The 13,616-nt window shown below is 38.6% G+C and overlaps 6 protein-coding genes and 2 non-coding genes across 8 annotated transcripts; 7 read left to right on the top strand and 1 right to left on the bottom strand.

Moving 5' to 3' along the window:
* Positions 1–4: 4 nt before the first annotated feature.
* On the top strand, positions 5–119 carry SOCG_16411. Its single transcript, XR_001203034.1, has one exon. It is a non-coding gene; the product is annotated as a 5S ribosomal RNA (ribosomal RNA).
* A 716-nt stretch (positions 120–835) lies between these two features.
* On the top strand, positions 836–907 carry SOCG_16412. Its single transcript has one exon. It is a non-coding gene; the product is annotated as a tRNA-Gln (tRNA).
* A 535-nt stretch (positions 908–1,442) lies between these two features.
* On the top strand, positions 1,443–3,150 carry SOCG_01492 (cell wall protein Psu1). Its single transcript, XM_013164445.1, has one exon. It carries the CDS (start codon positions 1,582–1,584, stop codon positions 2,629–2,631), a length of 1,050 nt encoding a protein of 349 aa, XP_013019899.1. The 5' UTR covers positions 1,443–1,581; the 3' UTR covers positions 2,632–3,150.
* A 560-nt stretch (positions 3,151–3,710) lies between these two features.
* SOCG_01493 (succinate-semialdehyde dehydrogenase) lies at positions 3,711–5,204 on the top strand (the record flags this gene model as incomplete). Its single annotated transcript, XM_013164446.1, has 1 exon — positions 3,711–5,204. The coding sequence occupies one exon, from the start codon at positions 3,711–3,713 to the stop codon at positions 5,202–5,204; it is 1,494 nt and encodes a 497-aa protein (XP_013019900.1).
* Positions 5,205–5,439: 235 nt separating this feature from the next.
* On the bottom strand, positions 5,440–7,510 carry SOCG_01494 (GPI-anchor transamidase complex subunit Gaa1). Its single transcript, XM_013164447.1, has one exon. It carries the CDS (start codon positions 7,306–7,308, stop codon positions 5,578–5,580), a length of 1,731 nt encoding a protein of 576 aa, XP_013019901.1. The 5' UTR covers positions 7,309–7,510; the 3' UTR covers positions 5,440–5,577.
* A 154-nt stretch (positions 7,511–7,664) lies between these two features.
* On the top strand, positions 7,665–9,820 carry SOCG_01495 (SGT1 family transcriptional regulator Sgt1). Its single transcript, XM_013164448.1, has one exon. The coding sequence runs from the start codon at positions 8,008–8,010 to the stop codon at positions 9,772–9,774; it is 1,767 nt and encodes a 588-aa protein (XP_013019902.1). The 5' UTR covers positions 7,665–8,007; the 3' UTR covers positions 9,775–9,820.
* Positions 9,821–9,844: 24 nt separating this feature from the next.
* Positions 9,845–11,783, top strand: SOCG_01496 (dihydrolipoamide dehydrogenase Dld1). Its single transcript, XM_013164449.1, has one exon. It carries the CDS (start codon positions 9,964–9,966, stop codon positions 11,500–11,502), a length of 1,539 nt encoding a protein of 512 aa, XP_013019903.1. The 5' UTR covers positions 9,845–9,963; the 3' UTR covers positions 11,503–11,783.
* Positions 11,750–13,566, top strand: SOCG_01497 (RNA polymerase specificity factor). Its single transcript, XM_013164450.1, has one exon. The coding sequence runs from the start codon at positions 12,358–12,360 to the stop codon at positions 13,453–13,455; it is 1,098 nt and encodes a 365-aa protein (XP_013019904.1). The 5' UTR covers positions 11,750–12,357; the 3' UTR covers positions 13,456–13,566.
* The last annotated feature ends 50 nt before the right edge of the window (positions 13,567–13,616 follow it).

Genomic DNA, 13,616 nt, shown 5'->3' on the forward strand with positions numbered 1-13,616 from the left:
GTCTACGGCCACACCTAGGCGAAAACACCAGTTCCCGTCCGATCACTGCAGTTAAGCGTCTGAGGGTCTCGTTAGTACTATGGTTGGAGACAACATGGGAATCCGGGATGCCGTAGGCTTTTTCTTCTTGATTTTTGTTTTATTTCTTTGCACTCATTGAACATCATGTTAATTCACTTTATCATGATCGTAAGAATAGTTCCCTTTCTGCTGAACGTTACTCAAAGAGTGACGATAACGATCGGAATTTGCTTCAAAAATCTTAAGTACCAGCAAACTAAATTATACATATATATAACTTTCTTTTACATTAACAATGTCTAATAGGTAAAGCAATAGACTTCTTAGTTTGTTTAGATTTATATAAACAGAGCAGTTTTCTCGTTTCTTTGAAGTGTCTCACATAATGACGATCTGTTTTTCTGTACTAGTGCGGATTATTTACAAAAGGAATTCCCATCTATTTTTCTTTTCCCTCCTTTTTCTTTTCATTTTTTTTAAGAATTCTCTTACTATATGAGAAAAAAGTAAATATTCTTGTGTTCTTGTCATAGATTTTTCCATATTTTGTTTATTGCAATGGCCGAATGAGGCTTTCTGGCTTAATTGTTATAGCTCTTGTAACTTTTTTTGTCTCATTTAAACTACAAAAACATATATCACGTATATTCTTTGCAAACTGTATCTATAAGCTGTATAATATCGAAATTGTATGGCAAGTTCTGTGATTTCTTATACAATAATGTTCAGACTTTAAGCAGGAAACCCGTCAAGTTTACATAAATTCATTTCGAAAGTTCTATATATAAATTATACTTTCATTCATAGTCAGACTGGTTGTATGGTGTAATGGCTAGCACATGAGATTTTGATTCTCGAGACCTGGGTTCGATTCCCAGTACGACCTTATTAGTTCATTTTTTTCCAGAACTTGGTTCTAATACCCATCCGTAATAATGATTAGAAAAGTAAAGATTTCTGGAAATAAACCTGCTAATAACTTTTATTTTTATATTTCTAAAATAGCAATACAAGCTCCTAAAACATTATTAACAGGCACTCGTATCTTCAAAAAATGGTGAAATCTTTAGGAACGAATAGTCGATAAAAGTTGTTGGATTTGAACGACTCGCATTTTTTTCCCTCAAAATTGACACGCTTCATAACTCTTTGGATAGTAATTCTCTTAACATTAAAAATTTCAGTACTTCCTAATCAAATTTTAAAAGCTATTTCTTTTGTTTATTTGTTTACACTTTAATTAACGAGATTTGCCAAAGTATAACGCGTTGCCTCTCACTTAACAAAGAAAGCTTCATTGGTCGATCGAACCATACCTCATACCAGTCACAAAGCTAAGCTGCGTGACTGCCCAGATTCAAATAAGCCAGCCACCTGGCCTGCAACCTTCCCTGTACCAAACACCTTGAAAGGGATCTTGACTGAAGGGCTAAATATAGTTCCTTAATATACCCTCCCCTGTTTTATACTATACCCTCTTTTGTTTATATACTGTCTTACAATCTTTTGTAAAGAAAAAAAAATAGAAACTACTACCTTCGTTTTTGTATAGTCTTAAATATGCGTTTCTTTGAAACTGTTACTGCTGTTCTCTTTTTTGGAGGTGCCTTGGCTGCCCCTTTCCGTCATCCCCATCACTTACACCACAAGCGTGATGAGAAGGTTGTTACCTCTCAAGTAGTGGCCTATACGACTGTTGTTGCAGGAGGATCATCTGAAGTTAGCCCTACTTCCTCTTCTGCTACTATTACTCCTACTAGTTCTTCCAGCACTAGCAACGGTGCTTCTTCCACCACTTCTTCTGCTGCTTCCCCTAGCAGTACTGGTGGTTCTTCTAGCTTCCAAGACGGTGTTTATGATTGCTCTAGCTTTCCTTCTGACCAAGAAGGTGTTGTTGCCCTCGATTATCTTGGACTCGGTGGTTACACTGGTATCCAAATTGGCGATGGTGCCGGAAGCCATTGTACCGAAGGTGCCTACTGCTCATATGCTTGCAAACCTGGTATGATGAAGACTCAATGGCCCTCTGAACAACCTTCTGATGGTGAAACCCGCGGTGGCTTGATCTGCAAGAATGGAAAGCTTCACCGTACAAACACTAACAAGAATTCCCTGTGTGAACAAGGTCTCGGATCTGCCTCCGTTCAAAATAACTTGGGTCAAGGTGTTGCTATCTGCCAAACTGACTATCCCGGTAGTGAGAACATGGTCATTCCCACTTTTGTAGATGGTGGCGCTTCTTCTCCCTTGACTGTTACTGACAACAACAACTACTTCCACTGGCGCGGAATGGGTACCTCTGCTCAATTCTATGTCAACAAGGCTGGTTATTCTGCTGAAAAGGGTTGCCAATGGGGTAACCAAAATGATGACTTTGGTAACTGGGCACCTCTTGTCTTTGGTGCTGGTATGACTGATGGAATTACCTGGTTGTCTATTTTCCAAAACCCCTTGACTCAACAAAAGGCTAACTACAATGTTAAAATTGTTGGTGATGATGGTGCTACAGTTAGCGGTGACTGTGTCTTTGAGAACGGTTCATTTGGCAACGGTTCTAATGGTTGTACTGTTGGTGTTACTCATGGTTCCGCCAAGTTTGTCTTTTACTAAGTTTAGTAAAAGACGATAATACTTAGGTCACTTATGATCGGTGAATCCATGCGCAAAGATCCGGTGTTGCGTATGTAGTTGGAAGGTTGTATGCACCCGTAATAATTTTGTTATTGCTTCGATAATAATGGGCAATAAGTATGTTTGCCGACTAAACCATTTCTAAGCGTTGCGGAAATGGGAAAAAAAACTAGACGCTGAGTTGAGAACAAGCGCAAATGTTCTGTTAATTCTTTTAAACTTTCGATATTTCTTTTAGTATGATAACCTTATGTACGAAGAACTGAGTGAAGTATGAAACCCTTCTACATACTGCAGTCCTTTCCTTTTTCAGCTTGACCCTTTTTATTTCTTTTGATCTTTTTTTTTAACTTTTTACTTTCGTTTTTCTTAAATGCTATTTATTCTTTTTTATATAGTTTGATTGTTATGAAATAAATTTTGCAATGATAAATGTGAAATTCTCTATTACTTGTTTGTCCGTCCGTCTTGTAGCTATCATTAGGAACAAGTACCTGCCATCAAGAAGGGAGGATGGTAATTGCAAGAAAGCGAGTTGTAAGGAGCTATCAGGTAAATGAAGAATAAAGAGCCACAAAGAGAATAGTAATATAGAATAAGGATAATTAATTCAAACTCGGTAAATACATAAACAAAGGGAGGACACCACCAAAAAGGGAATGAGGTCAAGTGTGCGTAAGGGACGAAAGCAATAGGAAAATTGCGTCGCGCAGCGCGAGATAAGAAATGGGTAAAAGAGATGATTCCTGTCTACAGGAGAGATTGAAATCTACAAATCAAGGTATCTGGATATGAAACCGAAAGATGTGATAAAGCCCATACAAGTGGGAAGATCATTTATAAATAGCAAGAGATGGGCAGTCCAAGTGAGAGAAAAAACGTCCTTAGCAGACAGAACAGAACCAATAACTAATAGAGGAAATCGAATAATTTCTTACACAAAGAAAATCCGTCTAGTGGGAGGAATTTCATTCGAAAGAAACTATAGTAAAGGAATTTACAGAGAGAATTACTTGAAAAATTTCGGTAAATTTAGCGGAAAAAGAGAAATAAGCAAAATGACCAACCCAGAATGGATTACTAAAGTTAAAGATGTCGAATTGTTTGATTTGAAAGTGCAACCGGCACGTAGCTTTATTGGAGGTAAATGGGTAGTTGCATCCTCTGGCCAGGTGTTTGATGTAGAAGACCCTGGTCGTAATCGAGTCCTTGCATCGGTGACTGATATGGCTGTGGAAGAAACTCGAGAGGCAATTGAGATTGCACATACGGCTTTCCAAAAGTACCGCCATAGTTCTGTGAGGGAGCGAGCAGCTATTTTGCGCCGCTGGTATGAATTGATACTGGAAAACGCTGATGACTTGGCGACTATGATGACACTGGAAAATGGAAAATCGTTAGCAGATTCCAGAGGCGAAGTGGTATATGCTGCAAACTTTCTCGACTGGTTTGCAGGTGAAGCACTTCGCATCAATGGTGATTCCCACATGGCTTCGGTACCAAACAATCGTATATTGACAATTAAACAACCCGTTGGCGTTGTTGGAATTATTACTCCATGGAACTTTCCCGCCGCCATGATTACTCGCAAAGTAGGTGCTGCATTGGCTGCTGGATGTACGATGGTCATCCGTCCAGCAGCAGAGACCCCCTTTTCAGCTATTGCACTTGCCAAACTAGCTGAACGTGCTGGAGTTCCACCAGGCGTTATAAATATGGTCACCTCCAACTCACCCGCTGAACATGGCCTTGAATTGACCACCAATCCTCTTATTCGCAAAGTGTCATTTACAGGTTCCACAAATGTTGGCAAAATTCTCACTAAGCAGTCTTCCTCAACACTCAAAAAGCTCTCTCTTGAGCTCGGTGGTAATGCTCCTTTTATTGTGTTTGAAGACGCCGACTTGGAAAAGGCTGCCGATGCTTTAATCGCTTGTAAATTCCGTGGTAGCGGACAGACTTGTGTTTGCGCCAATCGTATATTTGTTCATTCTAACGTTTATACACAATTCGTCCAGCTTGTATATGATCGCGTCTCCAAATTCCAACTTGGTTACGGGCTTGATGAGGGCGTAACTCACGGACCCCTTGTCAGTCGTAAGGCTGTCCACAAGGTACAAGAGCATGTTGACGATGCCCTCAACAAAGGCGCTACCGCTTTGACTGGTGGATCCGTCGCGTATGAAATGGGTCCTTGCTATTTCCATCCCACCGTTCTCGTAGACGCAAAATATAACATGCTCATTGCTCAGGAGGAGACTTTTGGACCTGTTTGTGCCCTCTTCAAATTCTCTACCGAGGAGGAGGTCCTTAAACACGCTAACAGTACACCTGTAGGCTTAGCTGGTTATCTGTTTTCTAAAGATATTTCTCGTGTCTTTCGAGTTGCCGAAGCCTTAGAGGTTGGTATGGTAGGCTGTAACACGGGTGCTGTTTCCGATGTGCTTTCACCATTTGGCGGTGTCAAGGAAAGCGGCTATGGTCGTGAAGGTAGTCAACATGGCATATCCGAATACTTGGACATCAAGTCAATGACGATTTCTATCGATTAATACCAGGAAACCAGCAAATACCTCCTCTATGCCTAATTCGGTTCAAGAATCTACAAGAGCAATGTGGTGGATATTGTATTCTTTCCTTTTTGTACCATTTTTTACGAAATATAACTGTCTGATTTAGTTTCTTATGATGCATGTTCGCTGTTACATAAAAAGTGTTTTGTTTACTTACATAAATGTGAAGTTATGTATATTATTTTGTTTTTCCCATTATTATTTCTACTTACTTTTTTGTTTTCCTTTTTTTTTTATTCGACAGCATACATAACTAGTCTAAAAGCTCAACAAGTCGTTCGAAAGTGAAAATTATCAAACACGTCTACTACAACTGATTAAATTAGTCTTCCAAGAAGTAATAGCGAATCCATCAAACTCCATGAAGTTTCGCTTTTCGGATATCAGTTAAGATGTATTGAATGGCCCACGGTACATCACAGAATAATAATGCAGTGTATGAAAAAGGCATTAACCACGAACTGTAGAGGACACATGAATCAAACCAAGAATTAAAAGGATACTGAAATACTTTTTCGATAAAAAGTGGAAAAAGGACGGGAGCAAGGAAAACGCAACTTATAACAGGATATAATAAAAATCGAGGAAAAGAAAATGAAATAAACTGTATGAAAGTAAGCCAAAGTCCAATGAAATAAGCAAGTGAGAAATTCAAAGTGCTCACAGTGGTCAAAAGAAGAGATTTTGACATTAGTGAATAAGCAAGCGTCAACTGCGCCTGTCGACGGCTGGGTTGGAATAACCAATATAAACCGATAGAAGCAACTGCGTAGGCTACTACTAAGGCAACTGAATTTCGTGCATCTTTTGAGAGAAAACTGGTGCACATGAAAATAAACGATGTGCCCATGTTGAGCAGCCACAAACAAAATGGCTTCCACAGATTCAAATGTTTAGGATGAGACATCCAATGTCGGTATCCCCCAATCATCAAACTCGCAGCGATTAGTAACGCAGCCGGCATATAATCACCAATGCTAACAAAGGTAAATTGATTTAGCAAAAAATAGAAGAAGTAAGATTGATGCAAATGCTCTAACAAATTATTGAGGGATCGAAAGCTACTTTCAATAGCTTGTCCACATCTAGTCATATCAAAAGTAAATGGATCTCCAGCATCAATTCGTACTGTTACAGCATCAATCTTGTATTTTGGAAAGAGGGAATGAGCGTTTGTTAAGTTTGACACCGCCTGTGATACCATACTTCGAGAAAGCGCCTTCAATTTACTGCTGTAATCGGAAGACGTATACGGGTCGTAGACATTACCCTGTAATTTAAGAGAGTACATAAAGCTAGACATAAAAATCTTTGCTACAGCATTAAATAGGTCCAAATTTGGCAATTGACCATTCGTGGCTTGATACAATATTTCTGCCACATCATTATTGTGTCCTTTCCTTGGAAGTTCCATAGCTAGTGCAGCCTGAATAGTACCTGCTTTGAATCGAAGACTGTCTATGGTATAGGCGAACGGTGTTTGATCGTGGTATGCAGACAAAAATGCAGAAGTTCCCGAGACTGGATGATCTGGAACGAGAAGAATAATATCTTTAGACCATAAAGACCAACCTTGAAAGTATTTCATTAAACTGATAGCAAGAGCGAGCCCTGCTTCATTATAGTGACCGTCATAATCCTTCCAAGGAACGCACAATAAGAGAGACTCAGTTGCATCCGCTCTAGGAGACCGGAGTACCGTATAGAAGTTTGAGCCCTCATAATGCTTTTCAAAAAGGCGAGTTGTATAATTTTGTCTTTGAACAGCCATTCCCATAGTCGTAAATATGGTCTCTAGATCATGAAATATCGGGTTCCACTCTTTGGCTTCATCTTTGTTTGACCAGTCGCGAACAAGCGAAAGAGCTGCCCTCATTGTCTTTGTATTTTCATTTCCAAAGTATGTATTGACTTGTCCAGGAAGTAAGGCGTTTTCCGACACACGTAAGTTTTTCGAGAATTGCTCCGATGGAAGTAGGAAGATATAAAAGGTGCCAATTAGTGTACATATAATTTGAAAGAACAATAGATGTCTGCTAATAAAGGGTACCAGGCTAGATTGAAGCCTAGTTATTACACTCATTTTCGATTTTCCCTTTCCGCAATTTCACAGTTGACATAAGATTCTATGAAGTACCTTCAGAGCTTTTTAATTAAATTTACCAAAATTCCCATGAATACCTCTTTCTAAAATAATTTAAAGTATTGGAAAAGCGTTGCTCGTTTGTTTACGAAGATACTCGTCTCATAAATCTCGTTCCACTATACAAAAGTATATACCGAAATGTAGCAATCTATAAAACAAATTACGGCTAAGGAACGAAAACGACTGACTTCATTAAAGCTCAGTAAAAGGACTGACTACATTTTCTACTTCGTTTTTTATTAATTGACTAATAGGTCACACAAGAGTAACAAGTAGGAACCAATTTATCGTATGCAATAAACAAATTCTTACAAAAGTTTTCTTTGAATAGCCAAGCTTCTCAAACTTTTCTTTGTGCATCTATACCCGTAAGTGGATCAAATCTTCATACGAAAAGTTCGATATTAAAATTATTACAAACACGATCCTACTAGAGTTGTTTTTTAGTGTACTATAGCGACCAGATGAGTTGGCAAAAATCTCAAAAATAAGGAACCACCATCAGATTTATTGAAGTTCCTTTCTTACATTCTTTTTTTTTTTTTTTTAAATATTTCATTTTGTAAGAAGTTGAATTCATCAAACGAAATTCATTTCTTGCAAGAATATTTGAGCGAACAAAGGTTTGACTTGGGGATGAATAGTACGATGGAATTTACAGATTTTGATAAAGAAGTCATAGGACAAAATGAGTGTAGAGTACTTGTGATATTCCGTGCTTCAACCTTAGAAGAACAAAAGTCAAGCGCCAGACAATTTAAGTTACAGCTGGAACATTTAATGGAAACGTACGGCAATGATCGTATATGGCAAAACGAGAAATTTACATTGAAAGAAGATACGATTCGTGGAATATATTGTCTCTTTGGGTCTACGGATTTTGGTGATTGCATTTCAGATGAGTGGTGGATCGTTTGGCTTCTGTTTGAGGCCAGTCGAAGCATTAAAAATGCATTTTGTAGAATTATAGATGCAGATGGAGAATTCCTGCTGATAGAGGCTGCTTTTTCTTTACCAAAATGGATTGACGAAGATAATTCAGATTATCGTGTATGGATCCATGATGGAAATGTCCTTCTGCTATGTCCCGATCAAGAAAATCTTCAAGCATATGAAAGATGTAAACCTTTATCTAGGAATGAAGCTATTCAACAAATCAGTACTGGAGAAAACTTCGATATCCCTCCGAAAGTTAACAGGAGTATACGACTCAGACTCCAGGAATATCCCGAAACAGCAAACAACCACCATCGAGCTGTTATAACTATACCGAGATCAATTGCGTTTCTGTTAAAAAAAGATAAACATCTTGTCAGCAAAGCCGTCACTGCTTTCTATTACCGAGATCCAATATCCGAGAAAAAATGTGACTCTATGAAAAAATTCTATCCAAAAGATCTTGTTACCATGACTGTAAACTTTACGCCGTTATTATATGCTCAACTGGCTCAGCAGCGAACTCGAAAATTCGCGCCTTTTTTATTACCATCACAAGGAAAAGAGCCGGCTTTTACCCGAGCTGAGCTAGGTATGAAGCTTACCTGCGGTTTCGAAATTCTTTATAATTCTAATGAACAAGAAGAAACAAAAGGTTACATTGATAAAAGTCTAGAGGGAGCAGTTTTTCCAACGGATAATGAATTGAAGGCATTACCACTTATTAATGACAATACCAATTTCATGAACATAGATCCCGATGATCTGGAGGACATGATGAATAATAGAATGAAAGATCTGGAGGAGTTTGGCTCAGAAAAAGAGAATTTGGACTCCACGGGATCAGTCTCCTCCGACGATGAACAGGCGCCGAATACGTCACGACGAAATAGACCTGAAGACTTTAATGAGCAGGACCTTAAAGACATAATTTCAAAAATTGAAGAATTCGTGGAAAGTGATGAAGAATCCTCTTCTGGTCGACCAGACCTGTATGGTGTTGAAAACCAAGAAGTAGATGATGAAGAAGAACTGTATCATTATGACCCAGAGAAACGGGATGGGATTTTCCAAAGCAGTGATATTATTGAATCCAACGAAGGTGAGATTGAGTTAGATGAGACAAAATTTTTCAATATCCTCAAAGAGCCTTCTTCAGACGTTAACACGAAAGCAAATCCGTCGGCATTGGAATCTACTTCTTCGGAGTCATCAGATGATGAATTGCCTGGGAATATGAACTTGCGAGAGTACATGCAAGCCATGGATGAAGAACTAAAGTCGCAAAAGATAGGAAATAAAGAAGGGTCCTCTGGATCAATGAAGGACGAATCATCCGACTTGGGTATAGATTTAAATCTTGCTAAGAATCTTATAGAAGGAATTCAAGCCAACCCCGATGCGTATGGTGGACCCATTTCTACACTACTAGACAGCCTTAATATACAAGTTCCAAAAGGAAAATAGAAATTAAAATGTTTTTTTTTATTAATAAATTACTATTTTCTCTATATTTTCGTTAAACAAATGTAATCTACTCCAGGTAGATAATGTAACTAAGCTCCGTTCTAAGAATATCTAACTTACCAACACCCACATTGTACAAATTGGAAACACGCTTAAACCAAAGCGTTACGTGTTTCATTGTTAGCAATCATGGTTTTTAAAACATCAGCAGCACGATCTCTTATATTTCGTGTCAAACATGCCGGCGTTCAAGGAAGTGTTCGGGCTCCGATATATATGGCATTAAGCCGACGCTTTTACGCTTCCAGCCCATCCAAGAATAGCGAGTACGACTTGTGTGTTATTGGAGGTGGTCCAGGTGGTTATGTTGCTGCCATCCGTGGGTCTCAACTCGGATTAAAGACTGTTTGTGTTGAGAAGCGTGGTTCATTGGGCGGTACTTGCTTAAACGTAGGATGTATCCCTTCTAAGGCCATGTTAAACAACTCTCATATCTACCATACAATTACTCACGATACGAAGCACCGTGGTATCGAAGTTTCAGATGCTAAGGTTAACATTGGTCAAATGTTGAAGGCTAAGGATGACTCAGTAAAGTCTCTTACTTCGGGTATTGAGTTTTTGTTTAAGAAAAATAAGGTTGAATATGCCAAGGGTACCGGTTCTTTTGAAGATCCCAATACTCTTTCAGTAAAGGGTATCCAAGGCGCCCCCGACCGCCAAATTAAAGCCAAGAACTTCATCATTGCTACCGGTAGTGAAGTAAAAGCATTCCCTGGTATTACAATTGACGAAAAGAGAATTGTTTCTTCTACAGGAGCTTTGTCTTTGCCTGAAGTCCCTAAGAAAATGGCTGTTTTAGGTGGTGGTATCATCGGCTTGGAAATGGGAAGCGTTTGGTCTCGATTGGGAGCAGATGTTACTGTTATTGAATTCATGCCATCTGTTGGTGGTGTTATGGACACAGACATTTCTAAAGCATTCTCTCGTATCATTGGCAAGCAAGGCCTTAAGTTCAAGACCTCCACCAAGATGCTCAGTGCTAAAGACAATGGTAAGGCCGTGGAGATGGAAATTGAAGATATGAAGAAGAACAAGCGCGAGAAGTTGGAAGCAGATGTCTTGTTGGTTGCTATTGGCCGTACCCCTTATACTGAAGGTCTCGGTTTAGAAAAGATTGGTGTCGAATTGGATAAGGCCAACCGTGTTATCATGGACAGCGAATACCGCACCAAGCATCCCCATATTCGTGTCATTGGTGATGCCACTTTTGGACCCATGTTGGCTCATAAGGCTGAAGACGAGGGTATTGCTGCCGCTGAATTTATTGCTAAAGGCCAGGGACATGTCAACTACAATGCTATTCCAGCCGTAATGTACACTCACCCCGAGGTTGCCTGGGTTGGTATGAGTGAGCAACAAGCCAAGGAATCTGGTTTGAAATACAAGGTCGGTACCTTCCCTTTCATGGCCAACTCCCGTGCCAAGACAAACATGGATGCCGAAGGTTTGGTTAAGGTCATTGCTGATGCGGAAACTGACCGCCTCTTGGGCTGCCACATCGTCGGCCCAATGGCTGGTGAACTTATTGGTGAAGCTACTCTCGCCATCGAATATGGTGCTAGTGCTGAAGATGTTGCTCGTGTTTGCCATGCCCACCCTACCTTATCTGAAGCTGTAAAGGAGGGCATGATGGCTGCTTGGAGCGGTAAAAGTATTCATTTTTAAGCGACTCTTCACTTAGCAATTTACGAAAGAAGGTTCTTTTAAACCATATCAGCATGAAAAGGTTTCATAGGACTCTTGTTAAATGAGTTCTTGTTCGAAACTTAAGATTTATATGTTGTACTCTTCAATGATTTTCTTGAATACGAATTATATTAGTCTCCCTCCACTTTTTCAATACAGCAAATTTTTGTCAACGTATATAGGAGGGTCTAAGTTACGTCTATTGTATTTTGTATTTTGATTTTATTCACCGTATTGACCAGTAGCTTTCACTAGTTTAAAGCAACATCCTTTTCCTTTATACTATCAATCTTGAAGACCTAAACAACATATGCAACCGAATTTGTGTAAAAATTACAACTAAATAAAAGACGTACGAAAAAGTAAACAAGCAGCTATAATGAAAATTGTTAATATTCTATTTCACGTTTTTTAAATTGATTATTCATTATGCCGAAGCTATTGTTTCTTATTTAACGATAAGCTAAATACCATGAAATTACATTTCTGCGTTCAGTAGTGAAAAAAAAGGTAATGCTAAACAGAAATCTCGCAATTCAATAAGTATTTCCTAAATAATTTCCTTGTTTTACTGAATGAAATGTAAAAAAGAAATTGAATTCCTAAGGTCAATGAAGTTGACATTCATGGACGATATCCTAAAGCTAGACGATCAATGAGAACAACTAACCCTCTCCAAGCGTTGGTGGTGAAGAACATGAAACCCGAAGAATAGAATGATTCAGAACTTATGGTAAATTGTTATATTATATTCTTTTAATTTTGTCTCTATATTGGTTTGCGTTTTAGAAATATCATTACCTTGTTGCATAAGTGAAAGTGTTTGGTCTTAGAATGTCGTTTCGGTTGCTTCCCAAACGAAAATATGATGATGTGAAAGCAGGGAATTTCATAAATCCAGGAAGAGTTCCTTTAGCTAAAAGCAGTAGAAGGGATAAACCTCAAACTTCTTCGTACTTGATAAATCAAGACTTGATGGATAAAGCGTTGGAAGCTAGTAATTTGAGACAGCAATATAACCCAAATTTGACCATCGTTGAAATGGCGCCTGGAGCAGGTGTTATGTCTACATCTTTGTATAATTACTTCCAACCGAAAAACCATATTCTCCTCGAATCTAGAGATACATTTTTTGATCCTTTACGAAAACTATCTAGTCAAACAAATGGAAGGATGCAATTGATAGAAAAGGAAGGATTTAAGTGGAACACATACTCTGAGCTCATTGAATCCCGTATTCTACAGGTTACTCGGCAATCAGAAGCAGAACAGGCTGTTTCTACACATCGAGAACTGCTTTTTGCTGCTCATATTCCTATTCAATATTACGGACTCTTGTTTACTTCTCAAGTTGTAGAGTACCTTGCAAGCCGAGATTGGCTTGGTTATTATGGAAGAGTCCGAGTGCTTTTATGGCTTCCACGCTCTCCGGCGATAACCATTCTAACCTCTCGAGGATTTCGGAATAGATCAATGACGGCTGTGCGCCGTGAAGCATTTATAGATACCAGAGTGATTGTAGGAAGTCAGTCTATTCATGATGGATTAATGAAACGGTGCTCTTCCAAATCGAAATATTCCCATGATGTTCCCAAGCCATTAATTCAACCTCCTGATGATTTAGAATTTATGGAGCCTCTTCATGATGGACATATTTTAGTGGAGCTTACTTCTAAACCCCTTGACAATAGTCTTTCATTATCTTTATTTACACAAGTGATCAAAAGCCTATTATACACATCTAGAGGAAAACTAAAAGATTCCCTTGAACGTCTTGGTGCTGGCGCTACGAATTTGATTCCTGCAATTCAAGATGCTGGTGTTGACGTGGAACTACCCAGTTTTTGTTTATCTGCTGAAGATTTCAAAACAATCACTCGCATATATGAGAAGTGGCCGTTACGAGATCCTCTTAAAAATGATGAGTTCTAAAAATAATGCCCATGTTAATCTCGTTCCAATAATGTCATCTTTCGTTATTGTATACCTAAAAATTTGATACCTTAACTCTTATTTTATAATTTAATTTTTTCAAAAGTCATACACTTATTTTAGCTATTTGCTTTTATAATCTCGTAAATTTCTTCTATCTT

Source organism: Schizosaccharomyces octosporus (genome assembly GCF_000150505.1).
Source record: "Schizosaccharomyces octosporus yFS286 unplaced genomic scaffold supercont6.3, whole genome shotgun sequence".
NCBI lineage: Eukaryota > Fungi > Ascomycota > Schizosaccharomycetes > Schizosaccharomycetales > Schizosaccharomycetaceae > Schizosaccharomyces > Schizosaccharomyces octosporus.